This window comes from Botryllus schlosseri, chromosome 1, assembly GCF_051294905.1.
Source record: "Botryllus schlosseri isolate E-star chromosome 1, Bs_hap1, whole genome shotgun sequence".
Taxonomy (NCBI): Eukaryota; Metazoa; Chordata; class Ascidiacea; order Stolidobranchia; family Styelidae; genus Botryllus; species Botryllus schlosseri.
The window spans coordinates 9,810,446-9,829,037 of NC_137236.1; the positions used below are offsets into that span (position 1 = coordinate 9,810,446).

Sequence of the window (18,592 nt, forward strand, 5' to 3'; positions counted from 1 at the left end):
ACAGCGCGACGCGCGAATATTTCGATAATTCATGATAAAATAGGTGAATAAGATCGGAAATTGCATGGTTGTCCTCTTTGCCCACGTAATCAGATTTACCGGTAGAGCTGAGTGAGAGGTGTCTTTGCAACTGCAAACCCCGTAAAGTTAAACATCTTCGGGCGGGCGGACCCCCAGGTATAACTTCTTTAGATGATGTTATTTCGTGACCTACTGTCTGCTATATCAAAAAATGTAGAATTGCCTAAACGTACTAAACTGAAAGATCACACGATTTCAGATCGGTATTCTTCACTGGCATATAATTTTCTTTCATGCGGGATGGTACTTGTCTTGTGACGTTCAGATTGCCAAGACAAGAACATTCGTCGCCAGTCATTTAGGCGCCTTTATGGACAATTAAACCTATATGCATTTTGTTTATATAACGAAGTTTTTGGTCAGCAGAAAAGCAGTCCTTTACGGCCAGGCCTTTCTCGCTGCCTATCTTTCTGACACACTTCTTGGAGTAACATGTTACATGCCATAAAACTGTATATGTCTTGGTGCGTTGTGATGCAGTCATGGCCAACGCTGATATGCCCATTTCTATAAATCTTGCGTATTTTTTCTTGGGGAAGGGTAGCCTATCCAATAATCAAGATATGTGGCGAATTGAAATCGCGCCTAGCGCGAAAAAGTTTTGAAAAAGTTGCATGAATTTTCAAAAAATACTCCATAATTTATGCTAATTCACGTAATAATTTTGGGCCCCCTCAATTGGGGGGAGGTTTGGGGTGCGGCTGTTACGGCCCTGACTATAGGACAATCAATTATGCTGCTTTTAGCCGGCTAAGCAAAACTGGATCTCGGCGTATTCAGCCGTGAGTCACGTGTTGTGCATCTAGTTATCATAGGGTTACCGTTACGTCCACTTTTAGAATGATTTGTCCTCTTTTTTGATTTTTTTTTTCAAAGTGTAGTCGGAGGACGTCCAAATGTATTATTTTTTTGAGATTTTGTCTTCTTTTTTAAGAATTTTGGTTACATATAGGGCCAAATTCGACTGATATAAATTAATTCAGCCTTGTAGGAACGTCATGGCGGCTATTTCGGGAGCTGGACCGGAAAGTTGACGTTTTTTTTCAGTCAACCACCTGTTAATGTGAAATAAAAACTGTATTTTCCAGGAGTTGGGCCTCTTTTTCTTTTTTAGTCAAGCCACCACGAAGTGGGAAAAATTTACCATTTTTCATGATTTTTTTCCGGTTTTGAAAGTTATCAAGACCTATTTATATCTATAGCTACTCCTCATTCAACTGGAAAATTAGGGCACATTGCATTGAAACAGCAGTGACGTAACGTTAGCAGTCTATACTCCAAGCAAGACTATTTTCTAAATTTAAATATTTTTTTTTCATAAATCGATTTCTTATTATATTTTTGGGGCCGCAAGAAGGCTATCTGAGGGCCGCATGCGGCCCTCGGGGCCGCACTTGGGAACCACTGTTCTAGAGTCCCAGAGATAACATTTCAGGCAGCATGCGACTCCGTGCGAGGTGTGCGCTGCCCAAATGATTGGCGGTGATGAAACCTTGAAATTTAATAACCGCCGCATGTTGGCCAAAACGTTTGGCATTTATATAGTTACTGCTCAGGCACCGAAATGACGAGCGCTAAATAGTCCAGCTCGGCAGTTTAAGCCGCTCGTATACAGGGCTGTAATGACTCGAGTCACGATTTTTTTGTGACTCGACTTGACTCGAGTCATTTTCTTGAAATGGGAAAATGACTCGACTCGACTCGAGTCAATATTTGGATTGACTCGACTTGTACTCGAGTCATTACGCACGTACCCAAGTCATTGACTCGGCTTATTTCATATGACTTGAAGATGATTAATTTGCGAATCGTAATGGTTAGATCAACGCATCTGACGAGTTCTGCCGACATCGCTATTTGTCACCACTGCTTTCGTTGCACTCGTCTGATATAAGATATGCCGCCGTAAAAGTAACAGACAATGGTACATAGTAGCAATGCATTGCACAAAATCATCCAGTGATGAAGAGGTAGTAGATCCTCCGCAATCAAAGTACTCAAGACTATACAATCCATCAATCGAAACCAAGTTCAATTAGAGCCAATGAAATGACTCAGATGGTCAAGTACTTGCAAGAGACTGATAAGCTCATGTGCGGATTTGAAGGGGATGATGCTTTGCATTTTGGGCGACTAGAAATAATGAGTATTCAATGCTCTTCAGTGTGGTTCAAAAATGCTGGGCAATTCCTGCATCTAGTGCACCAGTGCAACGTGTATTCAGTAGATGTGGATTTATTATAAGTCCCTGCCGCTTTAACATATCTGAGGATCTCCCTTTCACTTTAGTATTTTTTAAGTGTAACTCATTGATTTGATCTGCTGTCTGTGAAAACACACAATACCCTCCGTCCATTTGACGTTTTGTTAGGTATGTGCATTTTGCACGTGAGTGATAATGAATGGCTAATGTTGCGTAATGTTTGTACATTAGGGCGGTTCAAAAATAACTTCTTTTTTATTCTACTGGGTGGCTATTTTTTAAAATTATTATGGTACATAAAAGGAATACTGGCTTAATTTTGAAAAATAGAATCAATGATATGAGAGGAGAACATTTTGGATTTGAAAATAAATAGAGTATTTTTAGTGAGAAATTATTTCATATAATATTATTACATATTAACTTGAGTGGCGATATAGCGCAGTGGTATGATCTGCGGCTGCAACACCAATGGGTGCGGGTTCGAGTCCGACCGATGTCGACTTCAGAATTCCGATACCTAAGTGTTGGAGGTTTATCTAGGCTCTTCCTCACCACCTCATCCGCGTCAGCGGTGTATTACAAAAGCCTAGAGGTGGGCCGTGCTGTAAGTCGGCCGTTAAGGAAAATAAGAAGAATATCGGCCTGGTGTAAATGACCATAGTAGTCGACAAACACCATAAATAGCACAAAACAAACAAACAAACCCTAATGACTTCGTTCTTCTAGTTGGAATTGAGTCAAATTTGTTATGAATCATATTTTTACACAATATAACCATATCACGAGGCAGCCGGTAAAATTCGAATTCAAGTTCTTTTATGAGCATCCTTTTTGAGATTTTGTCCTCTTTTTTGAGAATTTTTGGTAAATGTAGTGCAAATTCGACTAAGATACAGTAAATCAGCACTGAAGTAACGCTCAGGTGGCTATTTCGTGAGCTGAGCAGGAAAGTTGACCTTTTTTAAGTCAACTACCTGATAATGTGAAAGAAAAACTGTACCTCTGCATCTACATAAACATGCATATGTTGATTCTCTATCAGCTAATATCTACACGTGAATTCGTTGGTTATCTATAAGCTATTTGTGAGCTGTCGTCGATGTGCTCGTAATAAAAACTGAAGGCTTGTATTTTTGATGTATCAGACTGACGACAAGACAGATATTTGATAAAGTTCTACGATTAGTTAAGTTATCATATTGGCGGCCTGTCTTATCTATCTGTAGCATCGGTAAATCGGGCCAGGAACTGTCCGTTATCTGCCTAAATATACATGTGCCAAGACTCTGGTAGGGACAAAATACGCATGCTTGGCAAGCAAGGAATTCGATATCGCCCTAGCAGGATTGAGAACATAAGTTGAACATGACTTCAATGCTGTGACTTGGACTCGGACTCGAGTCATAACACTATGACTCGAGTCATATGACAGTAACGACGTACTTCTACTTTTTCGTAGGTACTCAAGTAGTTTTCATCTATTTCTGGTACTTACTAAAGTACATCGAATTTTTGCTACTTCTACTTCTATTTCGTAATATTTTGTGATCTACTTACTTACATTTCGTTATCTTCAATTTGTCAAGTGGAAGTACTGTATCCCTCCAATCAGAAATAGAAACTGGGGAATTCTCGGGCTGTTTTCACGGAGTTGTAACTTTTATTTTTAAGAAAATTCAAGTGAAAGCCAGAATTTACGTCGCGCTTCACGCAAAGTAGATATGGAGTTAAAACTATGTTTTCACGGAAGTGAATACTATTTAGGTAGCAGGTTGCGTGATTCTCTTCGCCCTTCATTGTCGCCCATATGACATATTTCATCACAGTAAATATGGCCCATCATAACGCTTGAAACTATTAATTCGCAATCTAGCATTTCCCATCAGATCGTAATCTAGAAGCCCATGGCGTGTCCAAATCTGGAAAAGTGTGCTCTGACTTTTTTGAGCGTTAGACCTGTTTTAGCCGACCACCGTTAAAATTGTCTCGACAAAAGACATGGAATACATTTTCCGCTTTTTGAAGTATAGTATTGGTATTTCCCGATGAATTCGCAGTATCATTACTTAGAGTTCTAATTAGTTTAAGTTCTTTTGTCTGGAGAACATACATGTTTAAATTTAAAAGCAAGTGTAGCATCGCCGTCTATTTTCCGAAAATACAATTACACTACATGGTATTTTTTCGTTACGGGCGTGAAAGCATCTGAGGGGAGGCACGAAACCGTCTGAGATAAATAATGTTTCTTGAACTAGGAATGAGTGTAATTTGTGCTAAAATTTTCAACAATAATCCTAATTATATTTCGACTTCAAATGTCATAATTGTGTCGTACAATCCACAATCCACACACTGATGCTAGATTTTGACTGATATCAAACCTTGCACTAATCAGAAGATGTCCCTGAATGAAGTGAAACTGGTGAATGCGTGTTGCTGTGCCATTGGCTTTTGATTTGGCTTATGATGGTCAGTTACGTTTAAGCTCAATTTGGATAGTAGAAGAGTTTAGGTACCAAAATCGCTAAAATATTTATGTGCTACGTGTCACCATTGCATATGATTATATGTTTAACAGAATATCCAACAGGAAATTTACCGCCAGATCGTATAATTATATTAGGGTTACAATACGTCCTCTTTTTAAGAGAATTTGTCTTCTTTCTGGACTTTTTTGAATGTGTCCTCGGAGGACGCGCTTCTGTCCTCTTTTTTGAGATTTTGTCCTCATTTTAAGAATTTCGGTCATATTTACAGCAAATTTGGACTGATATGCCGTAAATCAGCACCGAAGTGACGCTCCGGCGGGTATTTCGGGAGTTGGGCGGAAAGTTGACCTTTTTTTAGTCAACCACTTGACAATGTAAAGGAAGAAACGGTATTTTGGGCGCTGAGCCAGAAAGTTGACCTTTTTTTTTGTCAACCGACCGCAAAGTGTGAAAAAATTACCGTTTTTTGAGTGTCCTCTTTTCAGAATTCCAAAATATGGTAACCCTAAATTATATTCACCTGCTAATAAACCGAATTCCAAATTTGAGAAGTGTCTCAACACTCATAACCCCTTCCACGCCACAAAACAATCAATTGGCTTTGCAAGCAATCTAGTTGCACTTTTTAATATATTTTGATATGACGATAAGAGGGGCGCGAAAATTTTCGCTGTCATCAAAGGGGGTGTCGAAAATTTTTTGAGAACCACACTTCTAAATATATATTGTCATTTGAATAAAACTATTGCGATACATTTCAAATACGGAAATATGAACGAAACAACGTGTGCTTTAATTTCAAACCACAAATAATCAAGATCCACACAGTAGAGACAGGACACTAATTGGTGATTCTAATTGAATAGTGCCGAGTAGACTATATATAGGTTACTAGATAAGCAGCCTGATATGCATGTTATGTCGGATGCGCCAATGCACTTTCTCGAAACAAATGTGCCGTTTAGAATCATCCCATATGTGCTAAATAAATAAACACATCCATCCAACCTGTCATGGCATCCTTATGTTGGCGAGACTAACAGGATGACCATCCGTGCTAAAGTGACAGTGAAATAACGAACGCATAAGAGCTCCACCATAAGATGCTTTATTTGAGATTTGAGGCCAGCAGGGAACCTACATTCTCATGTTTCTAATTGTTAAAAATATACCCCATCATAAATATAGAATATATGAAACAACTTCATGTTTAGCTTGAAATATTGTTATCAATTTAAATACATCATTATTCATCCCATTCAACCACTATTCCATACTTTTGCGAGAACGAGGAAACTGGGGTTGCATTTGAAACAAACGGTGTTTTAAAACACCTTGTTTTAAACATGTTTTAAACAGTGTTTTAAACATAGGCCTTTAAAATACAAAATTGTGTTTTTTTGAGTTGTAAAATTATGCCATAATTGTGTAAATACTTTCCAAAAACATATTTTATGAGACTACGGACAATTACCACCCGATATAGCCGACGGATATCGATATGGGATGGTTAAAACCCTCAAAATAGTCGGTTCAACATTGATAGTACAGATATTTCGTCAAATGAGCTATATTTACCTTATATTTTCAATTGTCAATGTCAATCCACTCTGACGTCACAATTGCATATTCGTGGCGTCATGGCTTGAAAACAAACAACAAAAAACAATAAGCAACATGTTTTAAATTAGGGCCTTGTTTTAAACATGTTTGTTATAAATTGATTTTTGTTTTAAATGCAACCCCACAGGAAACAAAAATGATCGAGATCGTAATTTCATTCTAAATCTGCGTGCTATATCTCACAACCATGAATACACTACGTCAACGATAAAATATCAATATAGTGGAACGGATATCTTCAAGTGAATGACCATACGTAGTCGGACGAGTGGGGAAGAGTAATTCGCTTCCAGAGCCATACCATCCTGTAAAACAGTTCAGAATAGGATATAGGCTAATATTGGTGCGAAATGGAAACTCATACTAAAATACATAATAACACCTTTCTAAATTTACAAATATGTTCACAATAATTATTATATGTGTATCAATTTGCGGAGATGTGTGAGTTAAATTGACTCGCTCTGTTTTTGTAAATGGATATATTTGGTTTAAATTAATAAAAAGGGTCAACACAAAGGTCACTACCATTGATAACTGAGTTGTAGTCAATACTGCCAATAGAATACTTTTATATACGACAGCCCAACCGAGATCGAAATGGAGTCATGTCACTCGTGACTGTATAAGGTCGACATATCTGATATCAGAAAAGCCCGCCACGTCACTATAATAGTTTGCCTCAGAATATGCGACCGAGGTAAGGAAAACGATTTTCCGACAAATCACACATTTTAAGCTTCCATGCTCATTACAATGAAAATCTGGCAAAAATTCTTGCCGTGGTAACACTGCGCCTTGCCAATTATTAAAAATAATAATACGTGGCAATTAGATACCTGCGAAATCACCACATGTGCCGAATTGAGAGATGTCATTCGAAACTCCACCCACACAGACATATTCCGGTTGCATGCTCGTCACCCTACAGAACGCAACGTAGTTAAATATGAAAAGTTGGTCACGTGTGTTCATGAAATAGCGGTTTAAATTTCGTAAGGGATGATCAACTAGACCGGGGGTGGCCAAACAACGGCCATGGACACCGTTTTGTGTGGCCCGCGGAAGTCTCAAGAAAATATAACTCGTACGGAAAATGCTGATCGTTGCAGCGTCTTGACAAATCTTTTCCCTAATATATTTCGCCATGACAATGATATCATAGTCTTACTATTATTTTTATATTATTGATGGCGCAATAGCCTGATTGCAAAGGCCCACGAATTTTCAAAGGTTTCAATTGCCAAACATTACAGAAAGTCGAAACGGAAATGGCATATTCGGATCAAGAGTGAGCTTTTAAATTCGAAAATCCATCAAGTTTATTACTTTTGGTGTTGTACTTGGGAAACTGATTCGCACGTGTGTTGGGTAGATTCTAGGGATGGTGTGAACGTGAGGTTCACGTTCGTGTTCTGTGTGTGAACCTCGGAAAATTTGAGGTTCGGGTTCACAACAGAACCTTGGTAGGTTCTGCACTGTGAACCTTTTTCATATATTGCAATTTTCACTTCACTACAACATCGTTGGTTCAAATTTATTGACTTTCAAATGTGGGCCACTCTATGCATGGAGCTGGCAACATAAACATTCAGCACCAAACGAGCATGCTCTTGAGTATATCCAAAATTTACTTGTATTGTTACAAAAGTTTGCTCGAAATATCCAGCTTTCCGTTTGTGCATATCTAGTGTCTCTGTGCTGTGAGCTTGAGCCGCAATCACATGACATCAAGAGCGACATACACTGTATTTTGTCAGCAAATGATCCTCATTCAACCAATCAATGAGATTGATATCGTCTTCTGATGTAAAAATCTAGCAGGCGTGCGGGGTCAATCTGACTACATGTGTTTACTGTATCATAAAAAAAAAACAAATCCGTGCGACTGGGGTGTTGGCTATACTGCTGTATATCTTGTTAATCGGTAGCAAGTATAGAAACCCATTTTACACTCTGCTCAATATCCATGTGGCAATACTCAGACGCCGAATACATTGTCCGATCAGGTCGAAATTGTTGGCAAAGCGACGCAAGATACTGATTTTGTGGGATTATTATATCATTTGTTTGCCTCAGTTGATACACTTGGCGACGTTTCGAACGTCAATATGTACTTCAGTACTGGCCCCGAGTCGTCGCTCGGCATCGTGTACAGTAGATTAATATAGATAGGCAATCATCTAATTGAAATATGGGTTCAAATTAGCAATATGACGTCACGTGACGTCATGAGGTTCACGTTCGTGTTCACACAGAACCTTTCAAAAAGGTTCACGTTCACACGAACCTGAACCTTTCAGAGGTTCACACCATCCCTACTAGATTCGTCCGTGAGATATGTGTAGAAGTAATTCATATCTATATTATCTATATACTGTAGAAGCGTATTTAAGGCAAGAAGATGCACAATAGTCATCATTTTGACCTGATACGTCAACCATTATTCTGGTAGTAATATACGCTATATAATTTCATACTCTCCTTGCCTTTCAGTATACAGTTGTGTGCCCTCTTTGTTTCAGGATAATTCAGCATCACCCTACCCAATCATACATCTTGACACTCAAGACACCAAGTGGACGGTGCACTTCGACGGGCTAGTGATAAATGACGTAGTAGATTTTACATATGCTTTGGCTCTCATTCTGTCACTGCACTGGGTATTCAATATCCAGTTCGCGCGTGGTGCGAATAACACTCTACATTTCTTGTCCATCTGCATTGCAAAAATCGAAACGCTGCGTATGCCGTCTGCAGTCGCTTCAATGTGTGATAAAAATTGATGTGCAGTTTTGAAATTGAGTTGATCATTGATATCCAAATTGGTCCGTTATGAAGTAGTTTTGCCTTTTTGGGATGCTAAAGTAGATTCTGCGTTAAGTGATTATGTTTTCAGCATACTTCATTACTTGACAGTTTTGACGCCGTAAAGTATAAATAGTCATGGAATAGGTTTGTACTGGACTTGATAATTTCCTTTCAAAACTACACGAGATATTGTCAAACAATTCATCTTCTTCAGCAGCAGCATGCTGTCTTTAGTTGACACGCTCATGAGCTTGCCTTAAAACCTTTTACCTCTTCAATATTATTGCTTCTTGCCTGAATATTCGAGTTAGCGTGCTGGGTCTTCTGCAGGCCGAGTCATGCAAACATTGCTTTTGCACAATTGCCTTTTCTAGTGCTGCTGTTTATTGTCCATACTGTGCTTGAGCCTGTATATATTGCCTGCTGATCTGCTGCAGTTGTTAATTGGCTGTAAATAAATGAGCCTTTTGCTATAGATTTGTTAACAGTCATGGCCACCGAATGCACTGGGTCTTTCCGCTTTATAGTACTGCCAGTGCAGGTGCAAGGTTTAGGAATAATGAGAGAGAGAAAAAAAGAGATTTACAAGCTAGGGGCTTGTATTCAGGTAACAAGATTTAGCTTGTCAGCTTGTAACTGAGTTACTAGAAAAAGCCTGTAAGCTTGTAATCGAGTCTAGCATGTTTTTTCTTGTTTATTAACAAGAATAATTTTTACAGTGTAGGATGCCTGGTGTGAGCCAAGGTTTGAGATGGAGTTTGTGCTTGCGTCTTGTAATTCTTTGAAGTGGTGCATGGAAATCAATAAGGGTTCTGACGTCTTGAACAAAGTTATTGAACTTGATGTTAAGTAGGGTTGAGTCAGCAGTGTTAGAGACATCTACAAAATTACTGGACTTGTCATACGCATCAAGTAGCAGGTTATCTTTGGACAAATTGCTTCGGTCCCTTCGTAGTGTATAGTTGGGGGGAGAAGTCTTTCGCACAAGGTCTAGTTCGCAGAGGATTGGGTAATGGTCATAAATTTCATAGGCAAGAGTTGCTGCTCCAAGTTCCACATCAGTGATATGTGTGATGATGTGATCCAGTAGTGTCTGGAAGTGTGTTGTAACTCGAGTCGGAAGTGGTATTAGTTGGGCTGCACCGAATGAGTTGATGCAATTTTCGTACCGTCTGGTATGCATCGTGTCGTTCACTAGATTCAAATTGATATCACCCAATATGATGAATTTTTGCCTCATATGGGTTAGTTTTTCAATCGATTTTTCAAACAGGGCTAAAAAATTTGTCAAGCAACCAGAGGGGTGCCGATAAAGTACACCATTGACATAGGATATTGAGTTGTTGGGGTTTAATGTAACCTCAGTCCATACTTCATCAACATATGGGCAGTTGAGTTGATACGTGGTACCGGGAATATATGTATATCCATCTTCGACATAGATACCGACTCCGCCTGCATTTGTACTGGAGGGCGAGTGCTGAAAAGTGAAAGTTGGGTAGATCAACATCTTCAAATGAAGTCGCTTTTAGTCTAGTCTCAGTTATAGTAAGTATGCAAGGTGTCCTTTGCATGGAGGACAGCATCGTACAAATATCATTGCGATGTTTTGGCAATGATCGCACATTCATATGCATGATAGTCAGTTTTCTTCCAATTTCTTTCAGGTTGTCCGGAGATAATTCCTGACATGGTAGGGAATTTATAAAACTTATGCCATCATCGGTATCATTTTGATCCGCATTAGGATCAGGCAAATAATGCGTTGGAGAAGCCATTGTATGAAAGGTTTTCTTAAAAATAATTTCTCCGGATGCAGTGGATTCAGTGGCTGGACTTCTTACTCATCTTATTCAAGTCCTCCATACTGTTTATTTGGAGATCTGTACTGTTTTGGTTTTTCCTTATAAGCACTTTACCGTTGTTGATCCATAGGTATGCGTATCAAAGCGCTTTCTTCAGGTCTCTTGCCTCAAAGAGTAAGTTTCGGTTTTTTTCTGTACGATTTTCAACAATGAAAACCTTAGGTGTATCTTTATGAGGGCTATTCTCTGCTGGCCGAAGCTTGGAACGAGATTCATAAATGTTGGTTCTAATTTTGCGCGAAGTAAATTTGACAATGATTGGAGGAGGCTTCGCTTTTGCATCGCTCGATTTGAATTTCCTGCGCTAAAAGCTCATACAATTACTGTCATCCAATGAGGTGATTTTTGCTATGACATCCATAACCAGTGAGTCTGTGTCCTCTGTTGAGCTAACAGGAATACCATGGAATTCTAGCAGGTCTAATCTCGCTTTCCTGTCCATCTCTTCAGTTCTCCTTCTCAGGAGTTGGATCTGTCCTTTTTGGGTTTCTATAATCTCTTCATTTTTCTTTATTGTTGCAGTGTTGTTCTCAAGTTGTTTCTCGAAGTCATCAAACTTGGAGGCAATGAATTCATGACTTTCTTGTACTTTTATAAGCTCTTTCTTCATTGAATCTAGTGATAGTTTAATATCTGATAGAGTAGCTTTCAGAGCAGCAGATTCAGAAGCATTTGCTGAGTTGATCTCAGCAAGACATGACTTGACGATTTCAGGAAGTTGAATTCGGATTTGTTCTATTATTGCTTGCTCGTCTTTTCCTGATCGTGTCTTCATCATAGGAATATTACTATATACCAGTGTTGGGATCAAGTCACTTCCTTCGAGTCACGAGTCATTTCGAGTCATTGCACATTTTGACTCGAGTCAAGTCAAGTCAATCGATTTTCGATAATGACTCGAGTCAAGTCAAGTCAGTCAATTTTTGGAGCTGACTCGAGTCAAGTCGAGTCAAGTCAAGTCAAGTCACAAGTCAAGTCAAAATTCAAGTCAAGTTGCCTTTTAGAAGTATGAAGCATGATCATGTCATTGCATTTCGCTAGGTCTCTGAATAACAGATTGATTGATCATTGATTCTGAACCGATGAACGAATATATGGAGTTGAATATACATGCAATAAGGTGCTGTATCGCTCACATAAACGTAGAACTGTTGAACTACGTAAGTAATTGCATAGCCTCATTTTATAGTTACTGGTCAAGATAGAGTATAGAGAAACAAATTGAGAAGATGAAATACATTACCCATTTATACATATTGATATGATACAATTCGAGTCTGAGCCAATGGTTGAGGAGTATATAAACTATATTCGATTACTATTTCAATAAAATTTGAGGTTCGGTCAAGGTACGAACAGAAAACACAAATATACGTTTGGCTATTAAATTACTTTACTAGCCTACTAGTACACGACAACGTAAGCTGTAGCTTCGAACACTCCGTTTGTGGACAATATCTTTGTGAGAGAATATTGGGGGCCTAGTAAAACGCACGATGATTGAATGATCGGTCGCTCTCATGGGTTACACAAAAGTTTGGCGAACAATCCGAACAAGATGCAAGATAAGGTGATTTTTACTTGATGACTTGAAATTGACTCGTGAATTTTGCTCCGAGTCAAGAGTCAATCCACATGTCTGAAACGCCGAGTCAAGTCAAGTCATACGAAAAAGGTGAATCGAGTCTGACTCGAGTCAAGTCATGACTCGAGTCATCCCAACACTGCTATAGTGGTATATACCAATATATTAGACAGTTATACGTTATAAATCTTAATTCAAGGCTTTCTAAGTCCTGCAAAACCCGGTCATTTATCCCAGAAATGGTGAATGCCAAGCGGGGAAACACGGATACAAGTTTTACAGATCAGCTCTTTGGTCTGACCCGGTCAGGGTGTCAACATAATTCTTATGTCAAATTATAGATCGTTTACAAATCTGTCGTCATGCCACCGTGGACTCCCATCGTACCTACAGAGCTTAATATGGAATATTGTCACTGGGTATGGTGAGACTTGTCATGAGGAGAGAGGTTGAATATATGCAAATATGAAAATAAAACGTAGTAGAAAAATATTCAGAATAACAAAGCTGCGCTTTTAGGTATGTGATAACAATAGCTGAATACGGATGCTTCAGATAACTTGATAATTGAAGACATGGGTAATAGAACTAAAACAACACCTACCTGACACCCGGACAAAGGGCATTTGCATAACCGTAGACATTGTACGCTCGAAATTGTAAAAATCCGCTTTGAACCAGAGATCTCATTTCCGTTGGGATTTTTTCGTTCAATTTATTGATTGATCCATCGTCGAATGTCACTGGCACCGTGACAGTTTCAGAGTCAGACTGAGCTGTAGTGTGAGCAAATAGACCGATTAACATGATTCACTTGTCCGCAATTTATCTGCTTGGACAACAGTTTGATAAAAGTAGTTATACCAACTTACCAAACTCAGTGCGAGCGCGCAATTATAGCTATTTGTCTGAATTATAATATATAACGAATGTCACACTAAGGTGAGACCAAAAGTGGGAGTCATGCTGGACTTTTTATTTCCAGATCCGGTTCGAGCTATATATGGACAAGCGCGGTCTCCACGTTGATCTGCAATCGACCCCCCCCCCTATGTGCGTGTACCCAGGGTTGCATTTAAAACAAAAATCAATTTAAAACAAACACGTTTAAAACGAGGCCCTAAGCATGTTTTTTTATTGTTTATTCACCATTACTCAATTGTGACGTCATAATTTATTAACATTGAGGATTGCATTTATTATAGTGTAAACATAGCTCCTTTGACGAAATATCTGTACCATAACTATTGAACCGATTTTGAGGGTTCCAACCATCCCACATCAATACGCGTCAGCTAAATCGGGTGGTAATTGACCGTAGGCTCATACAACATGTTTTTTGGAATGTAATTACACAATTTATGGCATAACTTTACAACTTGAAAGAAAACACAATTTTGTAATTATTTTACTTGTCCTTGTTTAATACACTATTTAAGACATGTTTTAAACAAAGTGTTTCAAAACATCGGCTGTTTTAAATGCAACCCTACTTGTACCTGTCGGGCTCTGGCCTGCTTTGGGATCAATCTGCACTGACCAATCGCAGCTCTTGATGATGGACTAGAACAGGTTAGTGATCGTTTTCGAGGAATGAATAGTTCTATTCAAAAGATTCATCATGCCCCACTAATACTTGCACTGAGACAGAATTTGACATAATTATGATACGCATACATAGCGTCACAACCTTTGGTACTCATACCGTTAGATGTACACGAAGTCAATTCAGTTGGTACGCAGTATAAACGTTTATTTTTAAGTAAAGTTACTGTCTTCAAGAGCGCCATTAGTTTTAATGCAAGAAATGTCTTCAAGGAATGCATAATTTTATACTTATATGCGTCATTCCACTTAGTCGCAACCCGCCTTGATCAGTTTGTGAAAGAAAAAACAATTGCAACAATCACCTTAGATGTTGCCTTGTTTGTTTGTGGTGTTTTTATTGTTTGTCAACTAATAAATAGTCATTTAGATCAGGCCGATATTCTTCATTTCATTCCGTAGTTGCCGACTTGTAGCACAGCTTTATTAGACTCCGCCTACGCCGTGTTAGTGTCCGTAATTTATTAAACATGGACGGAATAGCTCGTGGACCACCTTTCTTTCCAAATTTCTGTCCCGTGTTATTTGCTAATCCGCCAATGCTAATAACCCTGTAGGTTATATACGTTTCGACTAAAGTTGGGTTTTTCGTTAACTTCTTGGTATGTATCAAAACCATAGAACAGGGGTGTCAAACATACGGCCCGCGGGCCGCATCTGGCCCGCGAAGCCATTTCATCCGGCCCGCCAGACCATTTCTGGATAATTGAAGAAGACGCATGCTAAGATTGCTCAGTTTTAGCAACGGTTTGTATTTATCATATAACATTACGACAGCAATCAGTCAGACGCGTTGTAGCGCGTTGCTTTCAATTGTTACGTATGAATGCTGCTAATCAGCAGGAATGAACAGTACACAGTTGCAAATTCGAGTGACTGGCATCAGCCGGATGGTGATACGCTTGTCGTTGACATCGCATCTCGCCCGCTGGTGACACAAGTGACGACCGAACGAAATTACACTTAGTTGGTTTGCGACAAATTGCGAGCTCTTATCTCAGCGTGGGGCACTGGAGATTGTATCGACATGACGACAGTCATATTCCTAACCGACCCAGTTATTATTTTATCACGATATTCGTGGCTGGTAAATTCACATTCCGAAAATGGGGAAAATTAAACGAGTGGATACCGAGTGCCGAATATTCAAACAAAAATGGACCGAGAGTTTTTCATTCATAGAGGTGGACGCGAAACCAGTATGCTTGGTTAGTAATCAGCAAGTTTCTGTCCTCAAAGAATATAATATTCGACGCCACTACGAGACTCACCATAAAAGGAAATACGGAGATTTCAAAGGACATTCACGAAGTGACGAAATAAAAATACTTAGGGCCCGCCTGAAGATCAGCAATCCACCTTTACCCGCGGCCGGGATATAGCTGAAGCATCTGTGATGGCAAGCTGCCTTATGAGTTGGTTCCGGCATCCAGGCCATATGCTGATGGAGAGGTGGTAAAAACGTGCATGTTGAAGGCTGCGGAGGTAGTGTGCCATGAAAAGCGGCACGCATTTGCCAATATCAGCCTTTCAAGAAACACGGTCGCAAATAGAATAGCTGACCTATCAAATGACTTGGAAAGCGAATTAAAAGACAGAATTAAAACATAATATATATATCGCATTTTCAGTGGCGATCGATGAGAGCATCGATGTCACAGATGTTACCCAACTGGCCATATTTATTAGGGGTGTTGATCCGTCGTTACAAATTACTGAGGAATTGCTTCAATTCCTTCCCATGACCGACACTACAACAGCGAGTGATATTTTCATCGCACTCGTTGGAGCGCTTAACAGGGTGGGGGTAGTCTGGTCCCGTGCCATCAGCCTGGCTACTGACGGTGCGCCGTCGATGGTCGGAAAGAAGACTGTCCTGGCCACGAAATTTCGGGAGAAGGTACGTATCGCGAAGGGCGGACAAGACGTATATTCGAGGGGTATAGCTTATCCCCGCAACGTTAGTATGTTTACTCAGTAAACTGTACGTGTATGCAATAAGCCAGTAACTTCATTTTTATGTGTGTTGAAACACATTTTACTGATCCGGCCCGCGAGACATTTGAAGGTCTGAATCCGGCCCGCGACCCGAATTGAGTTTGACACCCCTGCCATAGAACCTCGCGGTGGTACGCGGCGAGAAAAATTTTTCAAACCACTGCTTCCCACTGTGCGAACCGGACTTTTGCATTTTCATCAGTACCATTGCTGCATCCCAAATAGCTCCGCTATACCCCACCGCGGTAAGATATAATAACAGTTGGCGTTGTAGAAATTTGATCACAGTATGTGTAGACCCATACCTTTTATTAGTTCATATTGATAGGTGTAAACACTTTGTAAAACCGAGTCCGCCACCGCATCTAGCTCGGATTGCGAATAATTCATCCCGCTTTCTCTGCAGTAAGATTACGGTGATATGGTGAACGCGGACAGAAAATTAATACAGTGCAATTAGTTACCGTGAAAGTAATACATATCCGAAAAGTACTCGGGCAGGCGATCCGTCAATTATGTATTCAGCATTTCTATAACCGTAAGAAGATGTCGATTCTGATAACCTTCGAAGCTTGGAGGGATGTTTGGAATTCCACACCTTCGTAAAATAATTTACTGAATTGAGTCACCGGTATTTTCCGTGAGAATAATAAAGTATTTCATAGGATAAAATTAGGCATTGATAGACAGTTCACAATTAGATATATTCATAATACTTGAAATATATTATGCTACATATAGACGGGAATCACATATAGTCGACTGTAACGACACGCGCCTTCAGATCTCAAGTATCGAATTTTGGAGTCACGGTGCTTGTTAATATGCGTTGAGAGTTTATCTCCTTCTGCGTCTCCTTCAACACTATCCTTTCTGCTAAATAAAATGCATCCATCGATGGCAAGTGCTCAAAGGCATCGCGTGAAATTAATTGTAGAACGTCCATAATAGCAGTGATATAGAAAGAAAGCGTACAATCATAACTTAGCATCCACACATTGCATGTCTGAAATTGATTCCATATTGATATAAGGGAGCTCTGTAAAGGACTTCATTTTCTGAAGCCGCAATATTATATTGAGTTCGAGTATATATTGTGCTCAATGAGAGCAACATAGTTGATCCCGACTAAACTGTAATCATCCTTGGACGTTTTCAATATCAAATATTTTTGGTGTTGAGTGATTCAATATTTCAGAATACTAATGAAGACAGTAAAATATTAATTCGCATACTTGATATTACAATATCGGTTCATTTGGAGCATTGGTTCCCTAACTTTTTTGGTGTCTCGGAGCCGCATTTCAAATTTCAGAGTACGTTTGGGGCCGCACGAATACACTCACCAAAGGTATACCAAATATTATGGAGCATGAAATCACGTACCAACGGATAGCAACACTAACAAGAAAAAATATACACAAATCAATTTAATGTCCAACTTGGCATTGGCTTTGAGCTTTAAGAAGCGTGTCAAAGCGAAGCGTGATTGCAGAGAATGCAGTAGGCAGTAGCTGCTTGAGGTGGCATCGGTCAATCGATTGCTCTTTTGATTTTTCATTCTGACCATTTTGTCGAAAAGTGCTTTACATACGCAAGTTGATCACAATAGAGAATCGTTTATTTGGTCATTGGTAATCAAGTTGTGATAGGTTCCGTATGGACTTGACTGCAAAATTCCAGTAAGTCCACACTTTTAAATAATACTTGAGCTCGATATCTGACTGCATGTCTAGCAACTCCAGTTGAAAATGACTAGAGGCAGTGGCCACATTAACTGCAATAAGATTTGAAAACATTTTCATAATGGGCAAAAAACTCATCAATAAAGTTGAAGTTCAGCCTGTTGTATGCATCAAATGATCCATTGGTGTGATGGCCATATACCGTTGGAAAGTATGTTGTCACACCGCCTGAACTTAAGTCTGGGCACAAGCTGACTTAACTATGAGTGCTGATCCCAACGCATTTGATTGTGAGTATACTTTTTGGCGTGACTTGAGTAACGAAATCGTTGCTGAGTAGAGAATCGCTACTCGACAGCAGAGAAATTGGTCTCCACCCTTAATTACAAACTTTAGACTCCAAGCCAAGCAACGGCACTTTTTGAAAATGAATCTAATTTTTTGTTGTTATACATTGATTATTCATCATTTTTGTAGGATTTTCAAACGTCAACGGAAGACGTATGCAGCTCTCGAAGCCGCGGTTGGGAATCACTGATTTGGAGGGTTTCACGAACTGAAACCAAGCACAGTTAGGCTAAATCATTCTTCTCCTTCCACTTTTGCCACAAGTTAATCGTTATGCCACTGAACCATGATGGTAT

At 39.4% G+C, this 18,592-nt stretch overlaps 1 protein-coding gene across 2 annotated transcripts in view; it reads right to left on the bottom strand.

The window, feature by feature from the left end:
- Positions 1-18,592, bottom strand: part of LOC145454155 (uncharacterized) — a 90,192-nt gene that overhangs the window by 25,680 nt on the left and 45,920 nt on the right. Inside the window, exons 11-15 of one of the 2 annotated variants that reach the window (XM_080332258.1) lie at positions 16,728-16,861; positions 16,569-16,663; positions 13,265-13,436; positions 7,239-7,324; positions 5,862-6,704 (exon numbers count right to left, since the gene is read on the bottom strand). In XM_080332258.1, coding sequence (XP_080188384.1) covers positions 6,601-6,704; positions 7,239-7,324; positions 13,265-13,436; positions 16,569-16,663; positions 16,728-16,861 — 591 coding nt within the window. In that variant the 3' untranslated portion in view covers positions 5,862-6,600. Of the gene's footprint in view, positions 1-5,861; positions 6,705-7,238; positions 7,325-13,264; positions 13,437-16,568; positions 16,664-16,727; positions 16,862-18,592 lie in introns of those variants that run through there. The other variant, XM_080332207.1, reaches the window with a different exon arrangement.